Genomic DNA, 26,159 nt, shown 5'->3' on the forward strand with positions numbered 1-26,159 from the left:
GCTTTGGTGAAAGTTCTCTACAAATCTAAATAAATAGAAATACAAATAAGTAACATTTACCCTATGCTGTATTTTCTATTTTCTAGTAGTAGGGATCATAATTATTTTAGGTTTTGTTGTTAGGTTATAGGGTCTTTGTAAGATCAAAGTTTGGCATGCCTCTTTGACCAGATGGCTACCTGGGTTCTGCAGGGTGTGCACAATGGAAATTGTAAGTACGTTTGTATCTGCTGGCATTGTGTTTGTCTAGGGGAGGATGCATGTAGGCGAGTCTGTAGGGAAATGTTTATCAGGTGCAGGCGATCCACATTCAGGTTTCTTGGCTGATTAATATCTGCCAACAATTGAATGTATGTAGCAACATATTCCTACGATGGGTTAGTTTTGTGACCGCCCACAACCTGTATGTTTGGGTAAATAGTATGTGTTAATGCAATGTACGTTGAAACATGTGTGGGTGCCCTAAAGGTTTCTCAGGGCGGTTTGTTTGTGTAGGCCTTGTCAACTGTGTAGTTCTGGTGGCATCCATGTTTCATGGATATTTCTATTGGCTGTTCCTGATGTTGGCTGCCCTAGGGGAGGTTCCGTTCTCGTGTGTGGAATGTCTTTGAGTGAGGTGGGTGAGTGAATGGCTCCTCCCTAAGACCTAGGTCTACACCATCCACTCCCCACACTACCGCAGACTGGGCGATCTGCTCGTCACTGTTTCCTCCCATGATGGCCTGTAGATCCCTTGCAGCCAAACTGCCTGTCCTCTCCCTCCCCTGCTAGCTTTGCACTGACTTGTTTCTCTGCTTTCCTCACCATGTTCTTCCATCTATGATTGTAAAGCGCTTTGCTGCTTCCAAAAGCTAGGTCCATGCTCAATAAATACCCATATGACAATAATAAAAAATGTGTTTGGTAACCCTCAGCACCTCTAGTTTCAAATATCAATTGTGTCAGACTTGTGATGCGTAACTACGTCCAGATCAGCTTGTGTTGGTAACAGATATAGCCACTCCTATGCAGCAGGCATTGCTTTAACAAAACACCATTTCATGTATTTGTAGCTTTGTAGTTTTGATGCTCCAACTTACTGCATATTTTGGCTTTGTGAAGCATAGGAACTGCTTCTTCCTGAACTTCTCGTGGAAGCACCGGTCATTGGCTTTCACCTCCCAGGTGAAATCTGATAACAGAAAACAGAAGGGAGAAATGAGACAGTTAGCATGCAACGGCTTACTCAAAGAGATAGGAGCACCCTGCAAGAAAGGAAAACATTAGCAAGAAAGCAGTGACTAGCAATGGGTTACATGGGCCAATAGCAAATTGAATTGTGCATTTCATCATCCAGGTTCTATTCCAACATCTGAAAAGTCCTAGTGCACGTTCAGAATTACTCATTATCATCACTTTTTCTAAACAATATCAAACTACGGTTTATCACCCAGACATCTTTGCAAACTTTGCATAGTGAACTAGCCATTATCCAGCTCTAAATCTTGAATCAATAATCCCCATTCTAGATCTTCTGCCCTGTCCTGAAAATCAAAACTAAGGTAATGTCCGTGTTTACCAGATCTAATACCTCTTTAAAATTGGATCTATAACAGATTTAAAGATTGGTAAAGAACATTTTCTGAGATTCTTGCAGACCTGAGGGCCAAGTGTTATGTTGTGCTTGTTAGTTGTTGACATGTGTTTGCTGCATTTTGTGAACACATGGGGGGTCATTACGAGGTAGGAGGTAACCATGCTGCTATGGCTACCCCCTTACCGGATACCGGGTCCGGGTTCCTTAAATGAGGAATTATCGGTCATTCCGACCTTGGAGGGCCCGGTAATTCCTCATTCAAGGAACCCATCCTCATTCCCATTTGAGCCCCCATAGGGCTCAATGAGAATGGGGAGGGTGCTAACAACGGTCCTGTTAATAATGGGCCCGTTGTTAGCACCCTGGTCTGCTCGCGGGACCCGCTGAGGATGCCTGGTTTTACCAGGCGTCCTCAGCGGGTCCCGAAGGGAGAACTCGTAATGAGGCGGTATGGGGTTGATGGCTCCGGCACCTTTACCAGCGCCATTAACCCCTTACCGCCAGGGTCGGAATGAACCCCCATGGAATTTTAGGAAGTTGTTGTGACAGCGTTGGGTTCCAGAAGGGCGGGTTCTGAAGAGGGGGCTCTGGGGGGTCTTCTTACCCACTGACCTGTAGGGGTGATTGATGAAAATAAATCGAGCACAACAGAACTTGTCCTCTGCAGATTATTCTCAGCGCTCACCTCATAATACTGGCAACAAGGATGGGATTCCATCATACAGTGCCACCATTAGGGTTGAGAACCAGGCTTTTGACATTCGCACACAAAGGGCATATGGGTATGATGAAATGAAAGGGAAGGTCGATGAGTGATTATTGGTGGTCAAAGATTAACACTGAGTTGGAGAAAATGGTGAGGTGCTTTGGACAGTGTGGGGAGGCAGACAAATCATCGAGGAATCATGTTCAACCTCTTGCATAAACCTTCCATGCCATGGGACTATGTAGCCGTAGATGCGCTAGGGCCACTTGGTGATAGCAGAGGGATGAGAAGATGCATACTGGTAATGTTGGATCTGTACTCCAAGTGTGTGGAAGTGAAGGTAGTGGGTGAGGCCGTACCTCTGTGGTTGGTCATGGATTATCTTGATGCGGTGTTTCAGAATGAAGGTTTTCCTGCAAAGCATCTTAATGCCAATGGGGTCCAGTTTAAGTCTAGACTGGTGTAAGAATTTCTCAGGGAGGTGGGAGTGCCACATCATAGGGCTTTGCTATATCAACCTTAGATGAATGGTGAGGTGGAGCTGTTCAACTGCACACTCATGCAAGCGGTTCAGGTAGCCAAGGTGAGGGATCAAGATTGGGAGGAGGCTGTGCTGAGAAGGACATGTGCATATTGATTGTCTCCTTATGCAACGATGGGGTTAGTTCTGTTTAAGGCACTGAGGAGGAGAAAGCCCCACACCACGGTGTGTCCTCTGTGGCTTGGGAGAGACAGATTTCTGGTTTGGGATGAGGAGCGATTGAGGGAAAGAGTTCAAGAGAAGGCAGACAACATGAATGGGAAGTACAATCTGCACAAGTGTGTCAGGAGGGGACAGTTTGGAGTCGAGGATCAAGTTTGAGTGAGGAAGGGCAAGAGTGTGGGAAAGGGCAAGACCTGATTGTGCTGTCCACAAAGGGTCATTAGAGAATTCCAATAAGCAGTGGTGTCAGATGATGGAAGGGTCTGGAACATAGAGAAGTTAGACAAGTCTGGCTAAGTCATTGGGCCTCATTACGGGTTTGGAGGTAGCCATGGTGCTATTCGCACCATGGCTGCCTCCAAACCCGTGTCTGGGTCCGGGTAGTCGGAATGGGGACTTACCGGGTCATTCCAATCTTGGAGGACCCGTTAAGTCCCCATTCTGAAAACGATTCCCCATTCCAGCCCCCATAGGGCTCAATGGGAATAGGGAAGGAGCTAATAACGGGCCTGCAAATAGTGGGCCGTTATTAGCTCCCTGGTCCCTTAACAGGTCCCGTTAAGTGCGGCTGGTAAAACCAGCCAGCCCTAAGGGACCTCGGAATGCAGAGGTAGGGGGTTAACGGCACCGGCATCCTTACCGGTGCCGTCAACCCCCTACCGCTGTACCCATAATGAGGCCCATTGTGTGCTTAAAAGGTCACAAGTCGGTCTTAGTAGCCTTTGTTGTGTGAGTGTGTATGTGTGTGAGTGTGAAGGGGGTGTGTTATGTTGTGCTTGTTAGTTGTTGACATGCGTTGGCTGCAGTTTGTGAACAAATGGTTGCTGTGATGGCGTTGGGTTCTAGAAGGGTGAGGTGGGTGAATAGCTGACGCTTGACGAGAGGGAGAGCAATCTCTGAGGAGGAGGCTTTGGGGGGTTTTCTAAGCCACTGACCTGTGCTAGTGATTAATGTAAATAAATTAAGCACAACAGAACTTGTCTCCTGCAGATTAATCTTAGCGCTCACCTTATAATTCCTGGCCTTCTAAATCCAAAGCAAATACAGGCATGCAAGTCAAACACGATACGAGATGGTAGACCTGACCCCCCTTTTTTATACTGCAACATCTCCCAAATTGGATCTTTCATCCAGTGACAGTGCCCTTATCTACCATCATATTATGACTTCACTCCAAAGTGAAGTCTCACTTGGTCTGCATTGCATTGTGCAAACCAGCCAAACAAACCCATATTTGTCCGTCGGCAATCCAGAAAGAGTGGTTTCTGGGGCATCCGCAGTAACCTTATGTCAGAGCAATAAAGTGTGCATGAATATATATATATGTGTATTTATGAATTTTTTGAGAAATCATCTTTTAAACACATTCACAGTATTGTGGACTGCACCACACTTTTTACTTATAATTTCATGCAAAAAGAAAACGCATGCGCACAGGACGCATCAAGTTCACCTCCAGATTAAAGACACACAGCAATTTACTATGGGTTTGCAAATTAGCTAAAAAGCTGTCTTTATGCTCCACAGCTAATTACCAGTGTTTTATAGGTCAGTGCTTTTTAATACAAAGCTTTATCACCGCACAACTCGCAGGTCTCAAGAATGCAACAGCCAACCACAGGCGTATGTCACAATTCTTGGGGATCATCCGTTTGTAGTGGGTTGATATCCTTGAGATTGGTGTAGGTTTGCCCTTCCCCATCAATATTATGATGGCTGTAAAAAAAGACAAGAAAACCCAAACAGGGGTGAATCATTTGGTTTGCTGTTTGTCATTTTTCCAAATGCAAACAGAAATATTCACGAAAAGGAATGCAAGAGGAAAATGTCAATTTTGCAACAGGTTTCAAATCATGTGGGAAACCATGTGGTTCTTAATTCGGCTGCGAATGAGTTCCACAATTTTGAGGCTGAACTCTAACAGTGTACAATATCCCCTGACTCATTGTAATGCTTTCTATTTAATGATACAAAATCAGAATTATATTTTACATTGAAAAAACACAATTTATTTTTAACAGACAAAACAAAGTAAAAACAAAATAAATTCACGGGCCATTTTTACATAAGAAAAAAAAAGGATGGGTCTCATTACGAGTACGGCGGTCAAACAGCGGTAACACTGGCATGCCGGTATTACCATTACCGGCGGGGCAATCACCAGAATTACTGGTGTATTAATATTCTGCGAGCGTGCGCACATAACCCACAGGAGGAGGGACGTTGTCACCCCTCACCCTCATGCCCTGGGATTAAAGGTGCGGAGCCGCCACAGAGTCAAAGCAGTCTCTGCAGTGAACACTCCTTGAGCTCTACTCCACAGTGACAGAGTACTTTCTTTGTTTCCATTAAGGGGGAGGACTTTAAAACCCCTTCCTGACCGCGGAGCGGCCGTGGAGCCGTCGCAGAGTCAAAGCAGTCTCTGCAGTGAACACTCCTTCAGCTCTACTCCACAATGACAGAGTACTTTCTTTGTTTCCATTAAGGGGGAGGACTTTAAAACCCCTTCCTGACCGCGGAGCGGCCACGGAGCCGTCGCAGAGTCAAAGCAGTCTCTGCAGTCTATGGCAGCGCTGGCAGGGCAAAAGGCGAGCGCCGGGGACGTAGGAGACAGTGGCGCTGGAAGACTACTGCGAAGTTCCAAGGTACGTCCCCCTGAGCCCCCTTCACTGCCACCTTCAATAATGCACTCTACAGCTACTCTTGGCCCTGAAACTTTACACTGGGCACCCGGCGAACATTCTCTAAAATTACCTGTGGATCTGCCTCTACTCTTCCGAGTGTCTGCGCATGACCGGTCATCTGGTCAGCAACCCTCCATGGGGCTTTCACCCTCTGCTGTACCATCATTTTTTCCAGCAGAACTGCCATCACCTGATGCAGACTCGGCAACCGAGGTTGGTAGCCCCCACTGACCACCCGCTGGCAGTTTCACATGATCCCCTGCACGGCCCCCGCTGGAGCGGGAGGGAGAGGGAACGCCAGGGCAAGTGCTGCGGGCGGCGGTGGTGTCAGCGGATGAACTGCTCACAGCGACAGAGTCCACAATGTGCTTGCCAGTTCTCGCGCAAACAAGCGGACCACCTTCCTCCACCCGCTTGTGAGGCCCCCTGCCCCTCTATATCAATTAAAGCACAAATACGCACTTTCAAAGACGTGGGAGCCCCCGCGCCTTCTATAGGAAAGAAAACAGCATGTGAACTGCATAATACTGCCTGCTTACCTTTGGACCGCTAGCGAGGCGAAGACCTAGATCCAACTCTCGCCGGGGACTCCGCCACCCAGGCCCTGGCTGTGGAGACGCCTCTCTCCCCGCAGTCGTCTGGGAGTGATGGCCCCTCCCCTCTGGGAGTACGTTCCTCCCTTGGTGATCAGGCGAGCTCTGGCACGTCTCAGGAGACTCCCCCTGCTGGCCAGAACGCGCATCAGGTGGAGGAAGCTGGAGAAAAATCCTTTAGATCATCAGGGAAACTGAATCACCATAATACACAGAAAATGATCTCAAAAAGATCAGTATGTCAAAAGGCCCTTTATAAGGGAGGACCTAAGTCCCTGAAACGTTGGCACGTCTGAGGAGACTCCCCCTGCTGGCCAGAACGTGCATCAGGTGGAGGAAGCTGGAGAAAAATCCTTTAGATCATCAGGGAAACTGAATACCATTAATACACAAAAAATGATCTCAAAAAGATCAGTACGTCAAAAGGTCCCTTATAAGAGAGGACCTAAGTCCCTGAAACGTTCCCAACTTTCAAATCCCTCACTATCTATGTCATCACTAAGGGAGTTTTTCGATAAGAAAAAGAAGCGGGATGGTCCCCGCCAACAAGACTTCACAGATGCTGAACTTCTGGCCATAGTGGAAGACACAGCAATTCATCTGACTAATATACAGATATCTTTGAGGGGGCCTTCCATTACTACAAACCAGATGCCTCCTATTTTGCCATCCACACCAAATCCAGGGCATGTCAAATGGCATATCGGTAGGCCCCCGACGACACAAGATTCAACACCCGGGCCAACCATTATAGGTGACCACAATAAAGAAAAAACCACAAACCCTGCACCCGTTTCCCAAACTCCCCTTGTCCACTCACCAAAGCCCCTGTTGAGTGCCAATCCCGTGGGAAAGATAAGCGGAAATAGGGAACTCGCACCCCTCATTACAACCCCCTCTAAACAATCTACAAAATATCATATACTGTGAATGACAACACCAGAGAAGGGAGACATGATAGCCTCCTCCGAACAGCAAAACTCTATAGAAAGTAAAGACTGGTATATTGGCCCCAGGGGCCAACAGATAAGCGGCTTACAGCGAAGGAAAAAGAGAAATTTGGACCCAAAGACCTTCTCATGCGAACACCGTGGATCAATCGACTTCACAGCGAAATCGCCTCCAAACCAGCGCTGGACTCACCTCAAAAGAAACTTGATCCAATGACAATCCTTTCGGCGGTAACTATAGCCCTGGCCCCATTCGGGAAACTTTATGAATCCCTGAATGACGCCATCAAAGATCAAACCACGCTAATAGCCTAGATGCATACGAAGCTCAATTACCTAGAGGGGTATATCACAGCCAAATCTCAAGACAACCTAGTGGCCCAGGAACATAGGACGCAAAAGACCCCACATGGCCAACAAGATCCTCAGAGGAACAAGAACATGCGCACAAGCGACCTACACATAGCAGTCTCGAAAGACTCACAAACGGGGGATTCGACTCCATTGATGCTGCTTCCCAAACCAACGACGAAACGCCTTATATACCCAAAGTTGACCCCACCACCAGAGTACCTGGGCCCCAACTTAAGATCAAAGAGCACAAATCGAGGCCAGAAGACTCAGCACCAAAGAACAAATCGTCGAAGAGCCTAACCTTCAAAACCAATGGCTCAGTAATGCGAAAGGCACCGAACACTATAACCATACTCTCATCTCAAGTTCCTTTGAACTCAATGGCCACGAACAACCAGATTTACGGGATATTCTCCCAAAAGGGGTCTTGCTATCAGCCGTCTAACAGGGCCCCGCATGAGAAGGGTGAGAAATTACATTTCATAGGCCACCCTCGAGCAAACCAAGCGACTTTGAGAAACAAAGCCACCATTACAGGCGGCAAGGCGCAAGCATCAGTGAATTATCCTCCAGGGACTTCACGATATTGGAGCCCAGAGAAGGAGCAGCAGCATGCCTCAGGAGGTGATTCCTTAGACATCTCGGAAAGTGCAGAAGACCTTATGAATATGAGCCTCTATACCGTTGAAGACTCAGTAACTGATCTGCTGGACATCATCCAGCAAAAAAGGAAGAGATTGGTCTCGCAAGAGCAAAGACTTGTTGACGAGCCAAAAATGAAAATCATGATTGTGGATACTCGGTCGCCTAGACCTAAATTAAGCAGCAAGAATCAGAAACTGCATCGAATCTTTAGAACACTTAACCATCAGACGCAAGGCAAAGCAACTTCATGTGGTGAGAGACGCCTCTCTCCGTAGCCCACCTCATCAGAAATCTCCAGCTCGCGGCACGTCCCATGAAAGGGACTCAAGACGAGAGACACGACTGAACTCCCATGAAGAGCAAACTTCAAGCAGGCGGTGAAAAGGGCGCTCGCCCCCGAGTGCTAAAGCACACTATAGAACATGTGTACACGAAAAACGTCAAGATGATAGTTCTACTCATCCTCCACGCTTGTCGTCTCCCCCTTGTGATCCTGGGACTCAAAACCAAAGAAACACAAAAACATTTAGACTGCAAAGAGCATCTGAAGGGAAAGACAATTGGTCACTGAACCGCAGAGCACTATGCAAATTATTCCAACAGGTGCCCTCACTCCCAAGTTACATCATTGAGGACATAAACATTCTTGAACCAAATCCCAACTGGAGAAAAGCTCCTTTTTACACATTTCCTCGCGAGCCACCCAGGAAACTTTGTGGCACGCTAAGGATAAATTATTTATGCTGGGATTTGACCTAATCTCTGTGCAAGACCCTCTAATGGCAAGGAATCATTACCCTCCACAAGAAGTCTCACCAAGGCAAAAGCCATCCTATAGAACAGAAACAAGAACTAGATACAACTCTCAATGCAATCCTTGAATGGTAACCTCTCGGCAAACGACCCCACTCCACCATCATGGCCGACTCCTGAGTACTTCCCTGTGAAATCGCAAGACAAAGCACGGCATCTGGACGCGATTAAACCACAAGGAAGTAAGTACCACCAGACCGGATAAGGTGAATCAAACACAGCAACCGAGTCTTCCGACTCAGGGAATAGAGTGATTCCCAATGGGATCCGGCTCCAGCCAGCAAACAACCTTTGATGACAAGAAAAATCATGAGGCAATGCCCTACCACAGAAGAGATGAGATGAGATCCCGTGGACCTAGGGAAGTGAGCAATGAAAGGGCAGAGCCCCACTGGAGCCCATATAGAAGAAACTAGCCATTAGACAAAAGAACAACGGTCGCCCTCGAGGAGCACAAGGATAGGACGATCACACAGCTTAGAATGGGCACAAATACAAATACCAGCGGCAACAGGATAAGACTGTCAGACAAAGCCATCGGGCAACTGACGCAAAACTACATCGCCCAGGCGAGAATAGTTCAGACAACGTAGGTCGCTACTGCAGACTAATCTGCATTCTTGACGGCCCTCATTCCGCAAAAGACAAGGTCTTCCACGCATATGAAATTGACCGTGCACGTTTATAATGCACTACTAGTGGAGAAAGAAAAGCCATAAGGAAATTGTGACGTATAGCAGAAAAGTCACAAACCACTGACTCATGGGCAGAAGCTAAGCTCGCCAAGAATAACTACAAAACCTGGCTATGACTCACCAAATATCAACAGTATCAAGATGACGCTGAACAAATGCTGCATGTGATATGCAGCAAGAATTCAAGAGACTTTTGGTCGTTGATCAAAGACAGAGACAACAGCTCCACGGGGCCCTTGATAAATACTGTGAGTGATTCGGCCTAGCTAAACCATTTTGAAACGTTATACAGTCCACGTAGAAGATCCAAAAGTTCGATCTTGGATCTGTCAGCCATCACATGGAATATCCCAGTGGACCAGGAGACAACTCTAACAAAAATCAGAAAGCTGACCAACTCGCAGGCTGCTGGCCCAGATGGAATAACTATGAAATAAAACAACATATTGTTCCCTGGAGCCTTTTCATCTTGGAAGTATTTAAAAAATGTGTGGAAACGAGTTCAATCCCCCCTTCGTGGAAGCAGGCAATGGTGGTCCCGATTTTCAAAAAGGGGTCCAGGGACAATCCGAGCAATTATCGGCCCATTGCCCTTCTCGACTCTATAGGAAAACTCTTTGGATCTCTGTTACTGGATAATTTCCAACATTGGACAACATGCTCGAAAATGGCAGATCCACTTCAAGCCGGCACGACAGCAAATATCTTTACTCTGAGCATCCTTAAAGCAAAGGTTCTGGAAGGTCGACCAAAAATCTACATCGCCTTCATCAATCTGGTCCAAGTCTTTGACCAGATCGAACGAACAGTGTTTTGGGAAAAACTTGATCAATCATGCCCGCCTCAAATTTTTAATCCAATCAAGGCTTTATATACAGGCACTTCTATGTGCGTGTGGTTTAATCAAACTGGCCTGCTCTCTCCATGGATTAAAACAGGCTGTGGCGTGAAACAAGGCTGCCCACTGGCCCCGGCACTTTCCAATGCCTATATCGCAGACTACGAGGAATGTGAAAACATAGTGAAGTCTTTCCCACTGATGCTAGGGGAAGAAAAAATATCGCGTCTGCTATATGCAGATGACATAATACTCATGGACCACACACCGATAGGTCTCCAGAGGCAAATTTCCAACTTGCCCATTTATCTGAAAGATAATTTTCTACAGATGAATCGAGAGAAAACGAAAATCATGGTACTGGACAAAAATAAGACCACAAAGAAGACCTTCACATGGTCAATTGCCAACCAACCATAAGAACTCGTGGAAAGCTTTAAATACCTTGGAGTGACTTAATAAAAGCACTATCGAAGCTCCTATGCAGGACTGTCTGAGGGCAAAGATACGTCTTTTAATAACGCAATCTGTTGCTATCAACGGAAAACATGGCCGCTTCACGATATCCCCTCTATTGACGTTTTACAAGTCGAAAGTAATCCCTAGCCTTACATATGGAATGGAAGCAATGCTCTATCTCCCTGGAACACTATGGCTAAAGTTAGAGGGCCAATATTGGAAGAAGGTCTTGAACCTTTCCTCTTCCCTGCCAATTTCCATGATTAGGAGGGAGCTAACCCTTCCATCTCTAAGCTCAGTTGTGGCAAGGAACGAGTTGATGCTATACAGAAAAACTTTGTTACCCTCGCTGCCTTTCATCTTAAAGGTCATTAACAAGGAAATCCAAGTCGGGCACTGCAAAAGGCTGGGAATCTGGACTAGTAAGAATCAACAACTGCTGGCTAAGATAGGCAGCACGGAAGCTGAACTGATCCAGAACACTGAAAAAGTGAAAAAAAAGATTCTGGAAAATGACTGGATTCGAACTCTGGACGAAGCAAACCACATTAAGTCCTTGCTGGAGCTCCCGCTGGATATAAGAAAGATCAATGACACTCGCAGCTACCTGATTAAAAGTCCAGATAGGAAGCTTTGAGAAAACTTTATGAGAATTCACTTAAACATCATGCACATCAATGAAACTCTAGCAAGATAGAAATTGAGCGATTCTGTAATGTGTCGAATCTGCACACAAAAGGAAATGACAGAAACTACTAGACATCTCCTTATGAACTGTCAGGGGCTGATCACCGCTTGTTCTCGCCACCTGGGATCTTTGTTTAAACATCTGCAGTTTTATGACGAAGACGAATGGTGGCTTCGGCTGATGAGTGGGGAGAAAACCTCTTGGGTGATCGCAGTAGTCGGATTCTTCCTAGACGCAGGACTGCTAACCAAAGATAAAATGGAAAAGAACGTGGTCCAAGAAGATAAATAACATCATATCTACTGCGGAACATAGTGGAGACTTAGGATTCAGGACTACTCAAAAATAGGAGTTTGGAACCTATATGGAGATACCTAATAAAGGAAGGGCATATAAGTGATACACTCTTGTAAAAAAATTGAAATTCAATTGAAACAAGAATAAATAAATAAATAAATAAATAAATAAATAAATAAAAGGTGCAGCTCCATCCTGCACTTGGAGGGTATTGAGGGTGTTGGGATGACAGAGGCAGGAGCTGGGACCAAAGATGATGGTGGTGAGCACAAAAATCCCATGCAAATGCCAATCCTCTGTCCAAATACATGCATCCCCAGGCAGAGAATCCAACTCACGTCAGACACAGCAAATGGCCTGATCCAAGACACATGCAAGGGGGTGCAGGTAGATGTAGCCATGTACAAGCACTGTTGCCAATATGTACAGTCCAACATGTGTGCCAAGGGAGAACAGGACATGAATCGTAGGCCCACTGCACAAACAACAGGCCACCTTGACAGAGCAACCTGCAATGTGCACTTCCATCACCCTCATGTAGATGCACACATAGGAGCCCACAGATCAGAGAAGACTCATGGCAAGAGCAGTACACACACAATGTGGCATGAATGAAATGCAAGGCAGCAGTCATGGCACCCTGAATACTAACAGCATTCTCATCTCTTCCCAACAGGACCCTTATCAGGCCGAGCAGCTGCAGACAGACCTGCAAAGGCCATCAGGCCCAGGCAGCAGGACAGTACCATGTCATAGAAACCATCAGCTTTTCAACCAGCACCATCAGTGCCACCACCAGCACCATCAGCCCCTCCACCAGCATCATTGCTACCCACTGCTGCATGTGGCACAGCTGCAACCCCTACACCTGTGATCAATGGCCCCCATTGTCCATCCTATGCCCTCCACTCCCCATGGATACAGCAGCCACCAGGCCATCGTGGTTGGGTTGCCACAGAGGAAGAGGAAGATTATGACAACATACCCCTCAGCCTGTTACAGCCCCTCATCAACCCATTGCCAACCACCATTACCACTGCTCAGCCTCCCTACCAACGATGCACGCCTGCGTGCAATAGGGGACCAGAAGGGGTGAACTTACTCTCTTTGCACATGAAGAGCTAAATGATATGAGACTAATGAGCGAATGTATGCAGGCCACAAGCCACAGGAGTGCCAAGTCCCAAGGCCGTGCAACCGCAGCCCTCCTCACCCTTTCACAAAGAGTGAGGGAGTGGAATCAGATCACCTCCTCTGCGGTAGAGGTCATGAGATATGCCATCCAACTCTGCTTGGACAACATGTAGGATAAGGGGTCATACCCACCCACATCTGTGAGCACCACTGAGGGCTCCCAGCAAGGCCCACACAGGTGGCTGGCAAGAGCCCCATGATCAAGAGGGCCTGCAAGTGACAATGACACTGACTGGGTGCTCTACTGGGTGTGTTTGGGGAGGTGGTGGAGGGTGGTCTTTGGCGAGGGTGTCAAGGGGGGTGTTTGGGGAGGGTTGGAGGGTATGGGTGCATTCACATTACTATTAAATACATTCTTTTCATTTGAAGCAATGACTGGACATTCCATTTCTTTAAACAAGTGTTTACTGTGATTATGAATGATATACAGTAAGGTTCTTGCCGGGTCATGTGTCCATCCCTGGCCTCAATGCGCTCAGTGCGCAGGTGTATGTGAGAGACTGGCACAGCATCATCATCCTCTTGGGAAGGAATGTCCAGATCAGGGCCAGGGGTCTGTTGTGCCTGATGCAGATATTGTGCAACATTGCACAAACCAATACAATCTGTCCCACCTTCTCTGGCCTGTACATGAGCGCATCCCCAGACCTGTGCAGGCACCTGAATCGGGCCTTCAGGAGGCCAAAGGTCCACTCAATCACCACCTTGGGTCTCAGATGGGCCCAGTTGTACACCATTTCCTGCGCCCTCTGGGGGTTCCTCAGAGGGGTCATCAGCCATGGAAGCAGTGGGTATCCAGAGTCACCTACAAGGTGGAGAGACACAGGTGTGAGTACTGTAGATTTAGCGCATTGTCCGTGATGGTGGCATTGAAATGGTCAGTCTGTGCATGCATGTCCCATTTCAAATTGTGCTACACCGTTTCACATTCCAGTCCTTGCATGCATATTGCACTGCTCAGGGTGTTGTCCCAGGACATACGTTTGGTGACCCTAGGTGGCCATATCTGATGATACAATGGGCCTCATTACAAGGCTGGCTGTAGTACAGGCACGGCTGCCACCGGTATCCATTTTTTTCTGGCACCTGCGAATGGGCAATTACTGGGTCATGCTGAGTTTGGCGGACCCGGTAATTGCCCATTCGCGGGTGCCGGTAATCAGGGACTCCCCATCCCCATTCGGCCCTATAGGTCTGTATGGGAATGGGGAAGGTGGTAGCACCGGTACCGGTGCTACAGTCCTGTTCTGCTCACGGGTGCCGGTACGGCCACCAGGTCAGACCTGGTGGCTGCAAAGGCACCCTCAAGCAGAACTCGTGGTATGGTGGTACAGTAGCAACGGTGCCAGTAGCGCTACATGCACCGTTGTTGCCTTACCGCCATACTTGTAATGAGGTCCATATGCCTTCGATTTGGGGGAATTGAAGTGTTGCATCCTGGTACCTGTAGTGCGTTACTTGTCGTTGTCCCATTGGGGTTGCAATGGCCTGCTCAGTGACTGCTACATCTCAATTCATGTGCCACCTCTGTGTGTTGTGGCCCTGTCAATTTAGGGGTGCACTGGTGGGTCCTGCATGTGCAGGGTGCATTCCAGACATGCATTTTTTACATTGTTACACACCCCCATTGCCTGTCACTCATGCTGCAAGGTAGACGGTATTGTACAACCGTGATGGGATCAGCAACCACACCTTAATTAAGTAACTGTGTTTTTTTGTATTCAAAGCTCTTTACTGCAAATTCCTCACAGCGTTTTTTTGCGTGGAAAGAGTCAATGGATCTAATTCTGTGCCACTTATATGACTTTTCCTAAGCTTGTACGCATGGTTTGCAATCTCAGCATTAATCTGCTGAATTAACTTTACTGAATTGCAAATGTGCATCAAAAACAGGTAAAATTGCGGGGGTGTGTCCAGAGACTCAACTGCATGCTTTATACTTTTCTCAAAGTACATATTGAGGTGAGGCCTAGCTCCTTTTTATTGCTGTCACAGGAACCACTGCAAGCAATTCCAAGATGGACCTGAGAATCTTACCCTCCAAAGTTTCAAGCCATCCCACATACTTTTCTCGAATGGTCTCTAATCCGTAACGTATGGATGGGACACTGGCTTTCCTATATATTCCCCCGAGAAACAACCTACTCTTTTGATGAATCACTTAAAGCTTAACCAGCATAGTAGAGCTTTAGTTTTAATATAAGAGTAGGAAACCAGTGCTCAGTTGGTACTGCAGAAGGGGAGGCCTATGTAAATATAGGACTTGACTACTTGTATTTTAAGACCCTTAATGTAGCATCTATATGGAGCAGAATGTTGTCCCTTGTCCAGAATCTACATCACCTTGGTTCTACTGTAATTAATCTTTAAATGGTTAGGGCCTCATTACACGGAAGGCGGTAATGGTTAACGGCCACCGTTAATGGTAACGGTGACCGTTAACCATTACCGCCTTACTACGAGGTCCCTTAGCGGGTTGGTGCTTTAACGCCTGCTTTTTGCAGGCGTTAAAAACCAACCCGCTAAGGGACCTCGGAGCTAATTACGGCACCGCAAAATTGCGGTGCCGTAATTAGCGCCTTCCCCATTCCCATAGAGTCCTATGGGGCGGAAATGGGAATGGGGAAGGGCAATGGCGGAAGGGGGATTTACCGCCCCTCCAACCTTGGAATGGGGCGGTAAATCCCCTTTCCGCCAAGGCGGTGCCGGTATTTTACCGGCATGAGCCATGGCGCTAATAGCGCCATGGCTCACCGCCTTCCGTGTAATGAGGCCCTTAGTCTCGGCAAAGGAGGACAAGTTGTCAATAGCCCACAGCAATCCCAGGGGTGTGCAGTCCAGGAGGACATTGTCACTGGCGTAAGAAATCCATGGTATGGCCTTCCCTCCAATAAAAGGAGGGCCCAACTCCCCTGCTACCAATTTCACCCCCATGTCAGCCACATCACATATAGGTTAAAAAACAGAGGCACAATAATGCACCCCTGCTTGAAACCCCTATCGGTGGACATGGGGGAGGACACACCACCCTCCTGCGACAATGGAACAATAACATTTGTGTCTGTGTATGGGGCCCTATAAAATATTGTAGTTGTCTGTCGATACCCCATCTCTCCAATTTAGTCCACAAGGTAGGGCGGTCAACAAAATTGAAGGCGGCTGAGTAATCGACGAAGCACAAATAAAGTGCTGTGTCAGCCCCATTCAGGACATCCACAGATACTATTAACCCCACATGAGATCATGTTATACCTTGGAACAGACTAACATTGTGTAATTGCATAAGAAGTAAAAAGGTCCAAATAAACAATTTTCCTTTTAAATGTGACTGAATCTATCTCTCATGTGAATTTAAAAAGACCGAAAATGTATATGTCCTACAAAATAGCCATCAGTTTAAGCTCTTTTGTAAAGCAAGGATGTCCAGATCCCACTACCCATCACTCTGAACAATGCATAGAAGATGTCATGGCACATATGTGTTTTCCAACGACAATTGCCCCCCCCCCTTTCCCAACCTACACGAAATACATTCAAATGCCAGGAGTTAACTTTGGAAAGGCCCAAAACCAATGGTCTTATTTTTTCAGCTAATTAGAACGTTAACCTCTCCAGTCTCTGGTCAAATATTAAGTGCATTTTGGAAACAAATACCTTGGAGAGATTCTTAATATGTAACTTGGAGAGAATTATGCTTCACAAAGAATTACAGGCCGATTCATGGAATAAATAGCGCGGCGCAAGTGGGCAAAAACGTGCGAATCACAGCGGAATAGCGAAAATCGCAGTGCAAGTGCGAAAATCGCACGAAAAGCAGCGCACATCGATTCATGGAAGTCCGTGCGCGAGAAAACCAGCGGATGTGCGATAAAAAAGTGCGCGGCGCACGTTGGCGCACAGGCCATCTAACAGCGTGCGCCAGGTCACAGCGAAAATCGCACAGGCCACAGCGAAATTCGCACATAGCGCGGCGCACGCAACAAAAGTAGGCGGAACACAGGCGTAACACTCGGAATGGGGAACAACTTGCCAAAATGTGGGCGTCACGGGGGAAAGTACAGGGCACAAGTGCGCGGAACGCCCACACGCTCGCCTACAACACGTATTCATGGAACAGAATAGGGGAAAAAAGCGCACGCTCAAACCAGCGCACAGGCACAAACACGACCGCCACAAGAAAGCAGGCGGTAGCGTCTCTGGGGCTGTAAGAAATGTGCGCCAAAAGGTGCGCCAACAAATAGCACCTATATACTGCCATGATGAATGTCCTATACTGTGGCCCTCCAGGACAAATGACGTGCAAAGGGGTACCCACAAACACGGACACCCGCTGACAAAAAATACGTGTGCGTGTATACCGGGGTGCGCGGGAAGTCTCACACACAATTTCAGCAGGGTACGTGTATTACAGGGGTTCGCGTGAAGTTTCTCACGCGATCGGGCCTGGGGGAGCGGGCTACGTGTATTACAGGGGTTCGCGTGAAGTTTTTCACGCGATCGGGCCTGGGGGAGCGGGGTACCACTCACCGTCTGCCTTGCGTGTAGAAGAACGCGTAGCCAACACCCGCTGTGAAGTAATAGCGTGTGAACCCCAACGGATGGAAAACACACGCACCGCACGAAAAGCACGTACAGAACATAAAGGCACGTGGGATCACCAAGCCCTGCCAGGGCAACGCCCGTGCGCAAAACGTCACAGACGCGCTTACGCTGTAAGGGCCTTTGGTCCAATGAAATCGCGTACACGTGCTGACGCGCTTACGCGCTAAGGGCCTTTCCTCGATTTTCACGCTGACGTGCAGGATTTTCACGTGCCAAATCACTCCGTATCAAGCTGGCCACGCGAAAACACACGGAAGACCACGCTCCTGCCCAGAAGGCCGAATTACTGCCCCCCAGTGCCCCGAGCAGCCTCCCACGTGCCATCTGCTGCTGCCTGCCTGCCTGCCTGCTGCCACTGTGCCCTGCCATTTGGTGCCTGCACATCAGCCATCTGCAGGTGTCCAGTTGCTGTGTCCACCCCTGCTGGAACAGAAGACTCCCGACTCAGATAACATCGCTCCACAGCCCAGCCCCAGGACCCAGTTGGCCACCCACTCCTGCCCCTGGGGTTGCCATGTCGGGCACATCAACATCTGGCACCAGTGGCAACCCCCAGCCAGAGGGGCAGAGGGGCACCAGCTTCACTGCCACCGAAGTTGGTGCCCTGGTGGAGCAAGTCCTGGGGCAGTATGATGCCCTCTTCAGATCGTCCCGCGCCAACAAGGAAGGACGGGACAGGATCTGGGCCGACTGTGTGGTTGCCATCAACGCGGAGGGGGTGGCAACCCGCACCATCCAGAAGGTCAAGAAGCGCTGGGAAGACTTGAGGTCCAGGACCCTCATGAAGGCCCGGCGCCTCGTGGAGGGGGGCCGGGGCCGCATGAGTTCCATCCAGTTGAGGGTCCTGGAACGCGCACACCCAGCGCTCCACGCCCAGGTCCTTGAGAGGGAGACCCGTCTGGAGTTGAGCGGTAAGTGGCCAAGCATTGCTGTGTGAGACAGGGCATGTTGCAGTGTGCTGGTTGTCTGATACTTGCCTGCATGTGTGACATAGGCCATGTACGCATGTATGTGTGCAGGGACATCATGGGAATGCATGTGCGACCTGTAATGTGTTAACCGCACGGTTGTTGCATGTGTTTGAATGCGACATGGGGAGCCCTGTGCAGATTGCACACATGAGAGCATGGCAGTCTCTGTTCCTGGACATGGGTGGGGGCGAGGGATGGGTGCTGATGCCAGATACATATGTGGTATCCATGTCTGTGTGCCTGACCTGCGTGTCTGTGACTTGTGAGTGCCATGGATGCATGACACATGTCTGTGACAATGTACAGATTCACTGATGCAGCCTAGTCATCCTTGTATGCACTGTGATTGGGGTGTACGGGGCCAGATGGATGTGACTGAGGTGAAGTGTGTGCATGTGATAGGCATGACCCATGATGCATGTGAGTCCCATTACATTGTATGATTCGAGAGTCCATTGGACATGCATTGAAATGTCCATGGCACGCACCATGACTGTCACTGTGTGTGTTTTGCCTGGACTGACACATGTGTTGTGGTGTGACATGATGGAAGTGTACTTTGACAGTGGCACTCATCTGCTATTGCTTCCTGTCTAGGGGACCATTGTACAGTACCCTGATGCTTGTGTTCTATGTCTCCCTCTACGCAGCGGCCAGTGAAGGAGAGGGCGGAGACGGCGCTGTGGAGCAAGGCGGTGGGGATGCCCCCACGGCTGCAGCGGAAGGGGTGGGTGAGCCCCCACAGGGGCCTGCTACGGCGGTAGACGGCGAGGAGCCATCCAGGTTGGTGGTTTCCACAGAGGAGGAGGAGGCCGCCACTGAGGCACACATGGGGCCTGGTGGGGGCATCCCTGCTGGTGCAAGTGGTGCAGTCCAGGGGCAGGGGCAGGAGGCAGCACAGGTCACCGTGGAGGGGCCTGTGCATGTCGCTGTCCCTGAACCTGTGGGTGCACCACCTTGCACCAGCAGGGATGCCCCGTCCCAGGCCCGTCCGCAGGTAGAGGGGATGTCCATGTCATCTGACTCCCCTCCACCTGCGGACGAGGGGACCCCTGGCCGTGTGGAGAAGGTCCTGATTGGGGTCGCGATGCGCACGGCTGTGATTCGTGATGCCGTGCATGCTTCCCAGGAGGAGCACGCACGTCATCACGAAGAGCACCGTGCCGACGTGGCCCAATTGGGATCGGCCATGTTCGGGGGTTTCCTGCATGTGTCGGCCAATCTGGCGGCCCTCTCCTCCTCTGTGGAGACTATACGCCAGTCGTTCTCCTTGCCGTCTTCCGGCCCAGATGCCACCAGGGCCCCCTGTGGACCTGCCCTGACCAATGCAGCCAGCTCGGTGGGGATCCCATCCCTGCCACAGTCGGGAGTCAGAGGTCCAGCAGGGGTGGACAACACAGCAACTGGACCCGAGCAGATGGAGGATGTGACGGCATCATCGGGCAGGGCACGTGCACGACGGCGTCGGTGGTTTCCATCATCCTGGATGCCGTTGTGCTGGCAGAGGCAGTGGCGTCGGAGGCAGCAGCAGGCTCGACGTGGGAGGCATCATGGCTCGGGGCCATCAAGATCAGAGGGGCAGGCATCGGCCGGAGGGCAGGAGAACCCTGGGATGGTAGTGTCTTCCGTGTGGGAGCAGTTGGTCCAGCGGATAGGTGCGGAGCGGCAACGGGCGGAAGAGGAGCGGCTCACCATGGTCAGGGCGGAGTTCTCCATGCGTCGGGCGTTGAGGCGGGCTGAGTGCCTCGAGGAAGCTCGCAGGGAGTTTGAGCTGAACATGGGGTTATCCCTGCGAGACCTCGGGGCCAGGACAGAGTCCCGCCTCCAGGACATCGACATGGAGTTCGATGATGCCCTGGCCGGCAACATCACAGAGTGAGCCGCAGGACTTGCCCGCTGCCATTGTATATAGTTATATAGTTAGTGGTAGGTTTCCTTTAAATTATTTTTTTTTTATTTGGTTGCGATTGGACAATGCGCCACTTTTTTGTATATAGTTCAGTTTTTAGTTAGTTGACATAGTTAGGTTTCATTTGGTTGGGCTCATGGACCCGGGATTGTCTTGTAAATAGTTATTCTATGGATTTTTTGATTTCTTGGATTTTTTTCATGGACATTCATCTTCTTTTTGTTGTTTTGCTTTGTGGTTTTTCTAATTTCATTTCCATTCAAGTTGATTTTCAATACATTTTTATTTTCATCCTTCAATGTGTCGTATCATCTCATTGCTTTCATGCATGTCATGTTGGGTGTTTTAACATTCACTTGCAGCCATTGTGTGTGACAGACATGTGTTCATTTGCATTATTTACATTGGGTGTGTAACATGTAATTGCCTTTGATATGTGGGTGGATGTGATAGTTGGTTGGGCCTTTTGGCAGGGGAGGATGGCCATTACGGACATGATTGGGGATTGTTGGGACCCAGGTGCAGGGGGGCACGGATGGGACATGGGCGAGGGCCTGCTGGCAGGTGCCCCACAGTGCTGGGGGGTGGGGGTGGTGGGGGACATGAGTTGGACATGGGTGGGGGCCTGCTGGCAGGTGCCCCACAGTGCTGGGGGGTGGGGGTGGTGGGGGACATGAGTTGGACATGGGTGGGGGCCTGCTGGCAGGTGCCCCACAGTGCTGGGGGGTGGGGGTGGTGAGGGACATGAGTTGGACACGGGTGGGGGCCTGCTGGCAGGTGCCCCACAGTGCTGGGGGGTGGGGGTGTTGGGGGACATGAGTTGGTGTTCATTAGTTCAAGGAGACATGTGCCTTTGCTGGGGGGCATGCCCATGTTGGGTGGGCTGCCTGCGGGACATGACCAGGGATGCAGGGTAGTCCCCTGTGGTGTGGGCTGCCTGCAGGGGCCGTGGAGGGTGTACAGGGAACACCTGGGAGGACCCACACTGTCAAATCACATGTAGGACTCCCCGGCACCCCTGAAATACACGTACCCTGCTGAAATCGCGTGTAAAACTTCCCGCGCACCCCTGAAATACACGCGCCCAGGCTATTCGCGCGTGGAACTTCCCGCGCACCCCTGAAATACACGTACCCTGCTGAAATCGCGTGTAAAACTTCCCGCGCACCCCTGAAATACACGCGCCCAGGCTATTCGCGTGTGGAACTTCCCGCGCACCCCTGAAATACACGCGCCCAGGCTTTTCGCGTGTGGAACTTCCCGCGCACCCCTGAAATACACGTACCCTGCTGAAATCGCGTGTAAAACTTCCCGCGCACCCCTGAAATACACGCGCCCAGGCTATTCGCGTGTGGAACTTCCCGCGCACCCCTGAAATACACGCGCCCAGGCTATTCGCGTGTGGAACTTCCCGCGCACCCCTGAAATATACACTGCTGGGAGGTGGGGGTGGTGGGAGACATGAGTGGGGGCCTGGTGGAGGGTGCCCCTGGTGGCTGGGGGGTGGGGGTGGTGGGAGACATGGGTGGGGGCCTGGTGGAGGGTGCCCCTGGTGGCTGGGGGGTGGGGGTGGTGGTAGACATGAGTGGGGGCCTGGTGGAGGCTGCCCCTGCACTCCTGGGAGGTGGGGGTGGTGGGAGACATGAGTGGGGGCCTGGTGGAGGGTGCCCCTGCACTGCTGGGGGGTGGGGGTGGTGGGAGACATGAGTGGGGGCCTGGTGGAGGGTGCCCCTGGTGGCTGGGGGGTGGGGGTGGTGGGAGACATGAGTGGGGGCCTGGTGGAGGCTGCCCCTGGTGGCTGGGGGGTGGGGGTGGTGGGAGACATGAGTGGGGGCCTGGTGGAGGGTGCCCCTGCACTGCTGGGGGGTGGGGGTGGTGGTAGACATGAGTGGGGGCCTGGTGGAGGCTGCCCCTGCACTGCTGGGGGGTGGGGGTGGTGGGAGACATGAGTGGGGGCCTGGTGGAGGGTGCCCCTGGTGGCTGGGGGGTGGGGGTGGTGGGAGACATGAGTGGGGGCCTGGTGGAGGGTGCCCCTGGTGGCTGGGGGGTGGGGGTGGTGGGAGACATGAGTGGGGGCCTGGTGGAGGGTGCCCCTGCACTGCTGGGGGGTGGGGGTGGTGGGAGACATGAGTGGGGGCCTGGTGGAGAGTGCTCCTGGATGCTGGGGGGTGGGGGTGGTGGGAGACATGAGTGGGGGCCTGGTGGAGGGTGCCCCTGCACTGCTGGGGGGTGGGGGTGGTGGGAGACATGGGTGGGAGCCTGGTGGAGGCTGCCCCTGCACTGTTGGGGGGTGGGGGTGCAGGGGGACATGAGCAGGTGTGCAGGGTAGTCCCCTGTTTTGTGGGCTGCCTGCAGGGGCCGTCGAGGGTGTACAAGGAACACCTGTGAGGACCCACCCAGCCTAATCGCGTGTGTAACTTCCCACGCACCCCTGTAATACACGTACCAAGCCAAATCGCGTGTGATAATTCCCGCGCACCCCTGTAATACACGTACCTGGCCAAATCACATGTGAGAATTCCCACGCACCCCTGTAATACACGTACCCAGCCGAATCGTGTGTAAAACTTCCCGTGTACCCCTGTAATACACGTACCCAGCCAAATCGCGTGTGATAATTCCCGCGTACCCCTGTGATACACGTGCCCTGGCTAATCGCGTGTAAAACTTCACGCGTACCCCTGTAATACACGTACCCTGGCCAATCGCGTGTAGAACTTCCCGCGTACCTCTGTAATACACGTACCCTGGCTAATCGCTGAAAAAAGAATACTCTTCACATCCAACAAAGTAAGTACATTAATGTACCATGTATATGGATGGAATTACAGCAGCACAGTTCTACTATATATTATCCCAGAATACTCTTTTCAAAACAACATGTCTTTCACACTAAGCCATTGTATGCCCCCATTCACACTCTTCCTATTCCCATCTAACCACCACCATTGCAACACCCACTCTGTTCCTCAAAACAGCACAGTCGGCCTCATTATGAGTTAGGCATTAAGTGGTAAAATTGGTGGTAACTGAGTAACGGCCAATTTTACACTACGCCAAATTATGTGTTTTGGTTTTTTTGACATTGAGTGGTAAGATTTACCTCCAGGGTTTTGCTGGAGGTAAATCCGCCCACTCAATGTCGAAAAATCGGTAGAATTGGTGAAATTACCGCAGCAGTAATTCCCGTGTGGTAATTCCGCAAAAAAATGCCCCATTTGGCCAAATGGGCCCAAAATAAATGGGCAATTACACTGCCACCCCCACTTGGAATTAGGTGGAAATTCGGCCTTTCCAAGTGGCGGTAATGGTAATTCCTCTGGGCTATTCTTTGGAGGATTTACCTCCGAATTTCTGCCTAACTCGTAATGAGGCCCAATGTCCCTAAAGATTCCATCACACCACCACTCCCTTGCTCACTTACCCAACACATCACACCTCTGCACACTCTTACTCTCACAACCTTCCCAACCACACCTAATATACCACCTCACAATCAAACAGCACTCTATTCATCTCTACAATCCCACCCACAAACCCATGCATCATACATGCACATACATTGCACAACTTTCCAACCCAAACTTTCTCTTTTCCCAACAGAGATAAAAATGCCTACTAAAAAGCAACCCTGTAGAAAAGAAATAAAAATTACAGCAGATAAGTATAAAACTACACCATATCGTCATCCACCTCTAAAACAATGTATAGAAAACATTAAAACAAAAGAGCTACTAACATCATGCAACAAAACTAAACCAGCCATGACAAAAAAAAGGTAAGACCCTCCTTGTAAGGTAAGACCAAAGTACAAAGACAAATAAGTACAAAGAAAAGCATACCTACTAAGGAACCTAACACTGTATCTACCAATGTTAACGTAGTCACGGTAAAGCAATCCAAAAAATGTGCGTTACAGAAACATTTCCACCGTAGAGTTCGTCACACTCTCATAAAAACATATAAAAAGTCATGATTGACCCTTAAAAACTACTGCAGGAGACAAACCTTGCAAGCTTTAATTGACAGCACTTTTCTATTAAAGAGAACATTGTTTATATTGATTTTAAACAGAATGAAACCACTAAGGAAATTAATCAATAAATTACAAAAAGTACTTCTAAACATGCACAGTGTCAATATACAGACCTTTTCAAACTTCTGTCAAGGTGAATGGATTCACACAAGCAGCACAGAAACATATTTCAATGAAGAAGCATATGAACGAGAACAACAAAGAACAATTTCCATAGACAATGATGGTTGAGGGTATGAAATGGCAGAAGCATCCATTATGGCAAAAGAAATCCTTATAGAAAAAAAGTCCCCAACAAACTTTGAACCAAATGCTCCTTTCACCCAACCAAACGTTACAGTGTACAAATGGACATGCAGCTCAATGTGTAATGTACACCAACAATCCTTTAAATCTTTACGACAATTCCTCAATCACTCTGTGAAACTAAAAGACAAAAGTAGAATGCAAGCTTTACACAGGTCTGCAAGAACCTTCATTATCCTATAATTGAGGAACTGCTGGCAAAAGCACTTTCCACCACATCAAAATGTTAGGAACACACCATTCTACTATACAGAATTTTGTGCATCGACTATACTCTGCAAAAAGTCCTACTCTAGAACTGCAAAATTTAAACAACATTCTCCTACATGGAACAGCCAAAGAACAGCTTTAAGAAATAGAGCACATCCAACATAAATACTTTGAAACTAAAGCTGACTTAGAAAATGCTTTACCTTCAGAAAACATTACCAAACAACTCATAAACACCAACGTCCTAAGACATACAAAGAAGAAAAGGTAAGTTTCAAAATACAACTGCTGAAATACCCTACCAAATGTGTCTGTTGTCGCAGAACATTTTATAAAAAGAGCACAAAAATAGTAGATATACCCTACAAAATAGACGGCAATGAAGAATCCAAATGGTTCCAATTAGCTTTATATCTAACAACAGAAACTAAATACAAAATAACTGACTTCCGAACAGTTTGCACGTGCTGTAACGCAAAGCTTGACAATAACCAAATGCCAGGACGTGCTATCACTAAAAAATATTCCCACTTCCGAAAGCTATCCAACAACTTAACTTGTATGAGAGCATTATAATCATCCAAACAGTACATCCATTTCAAGCTATAATATGCCTTCAACTGAAATCAGCCAAATAACCTCCATCCGAGTTACTAAAGGGCACCTGTGACAAGGTAGTATATTTGCCTTTCAATTAGGAGTACAACGACCAATGATTGCCCTAGTTAATGGTGTGCCAACAAAAGACAAAATAATTTGGCAACAACTAGTCGTCTTAAAGTTAGACAGTCCCTACAATAGCTAAAGGAAAACAATGAATACTACAAAGATGTAAGCATAGAGGACAATTTAAGGGACCCACCCAAATAATTCAAGAATCATCAGCAACTGGCCAATTTGAATGTGTAGATCCTGTTACTGCAGCCAATA

General features: G+C 49.0%; 1 protein-coding gene across 2 annotated transcripts in view; it reads right to left on the minus strand.

Moving 5' to 3' along the window:
• LOC138575469 (phospholipid-transporting ATPase IK-like) overlaps nt 1-26,159 on the minus strand; it is a 1,193,252-nt gene that overhangs the window by 577,700 nt on the left and 589,393 nt on the right. For both annotated transcript variants that reach the window (XM_069649486.1, XM_069649487.1), the window contains one exon: nt 1,080-1,171. In XM_069649486.1, coding sequence (XP_069505587.1) covers nt 1,080-1,171 — 92 coding nt within the window. The remainder of the gene's footprint in view (nt 1-1,079; nt 1,172-26,159) is intronic.

Source organism: Ambystoma mexicanum, chromosome 1p (assembly GCF_040938575.1).
Source record: "Ambystoma mexicanum isolate Mex_15411 chromosome 1p, UKY_AmexF1_1, whole genome shotgun sequence".
NCBI lineage: Eukaryota > Metazoa > Chordata > Amphibia > Caudata > Ambystomatidae > Ambystoma > Ambystoma mexicanum.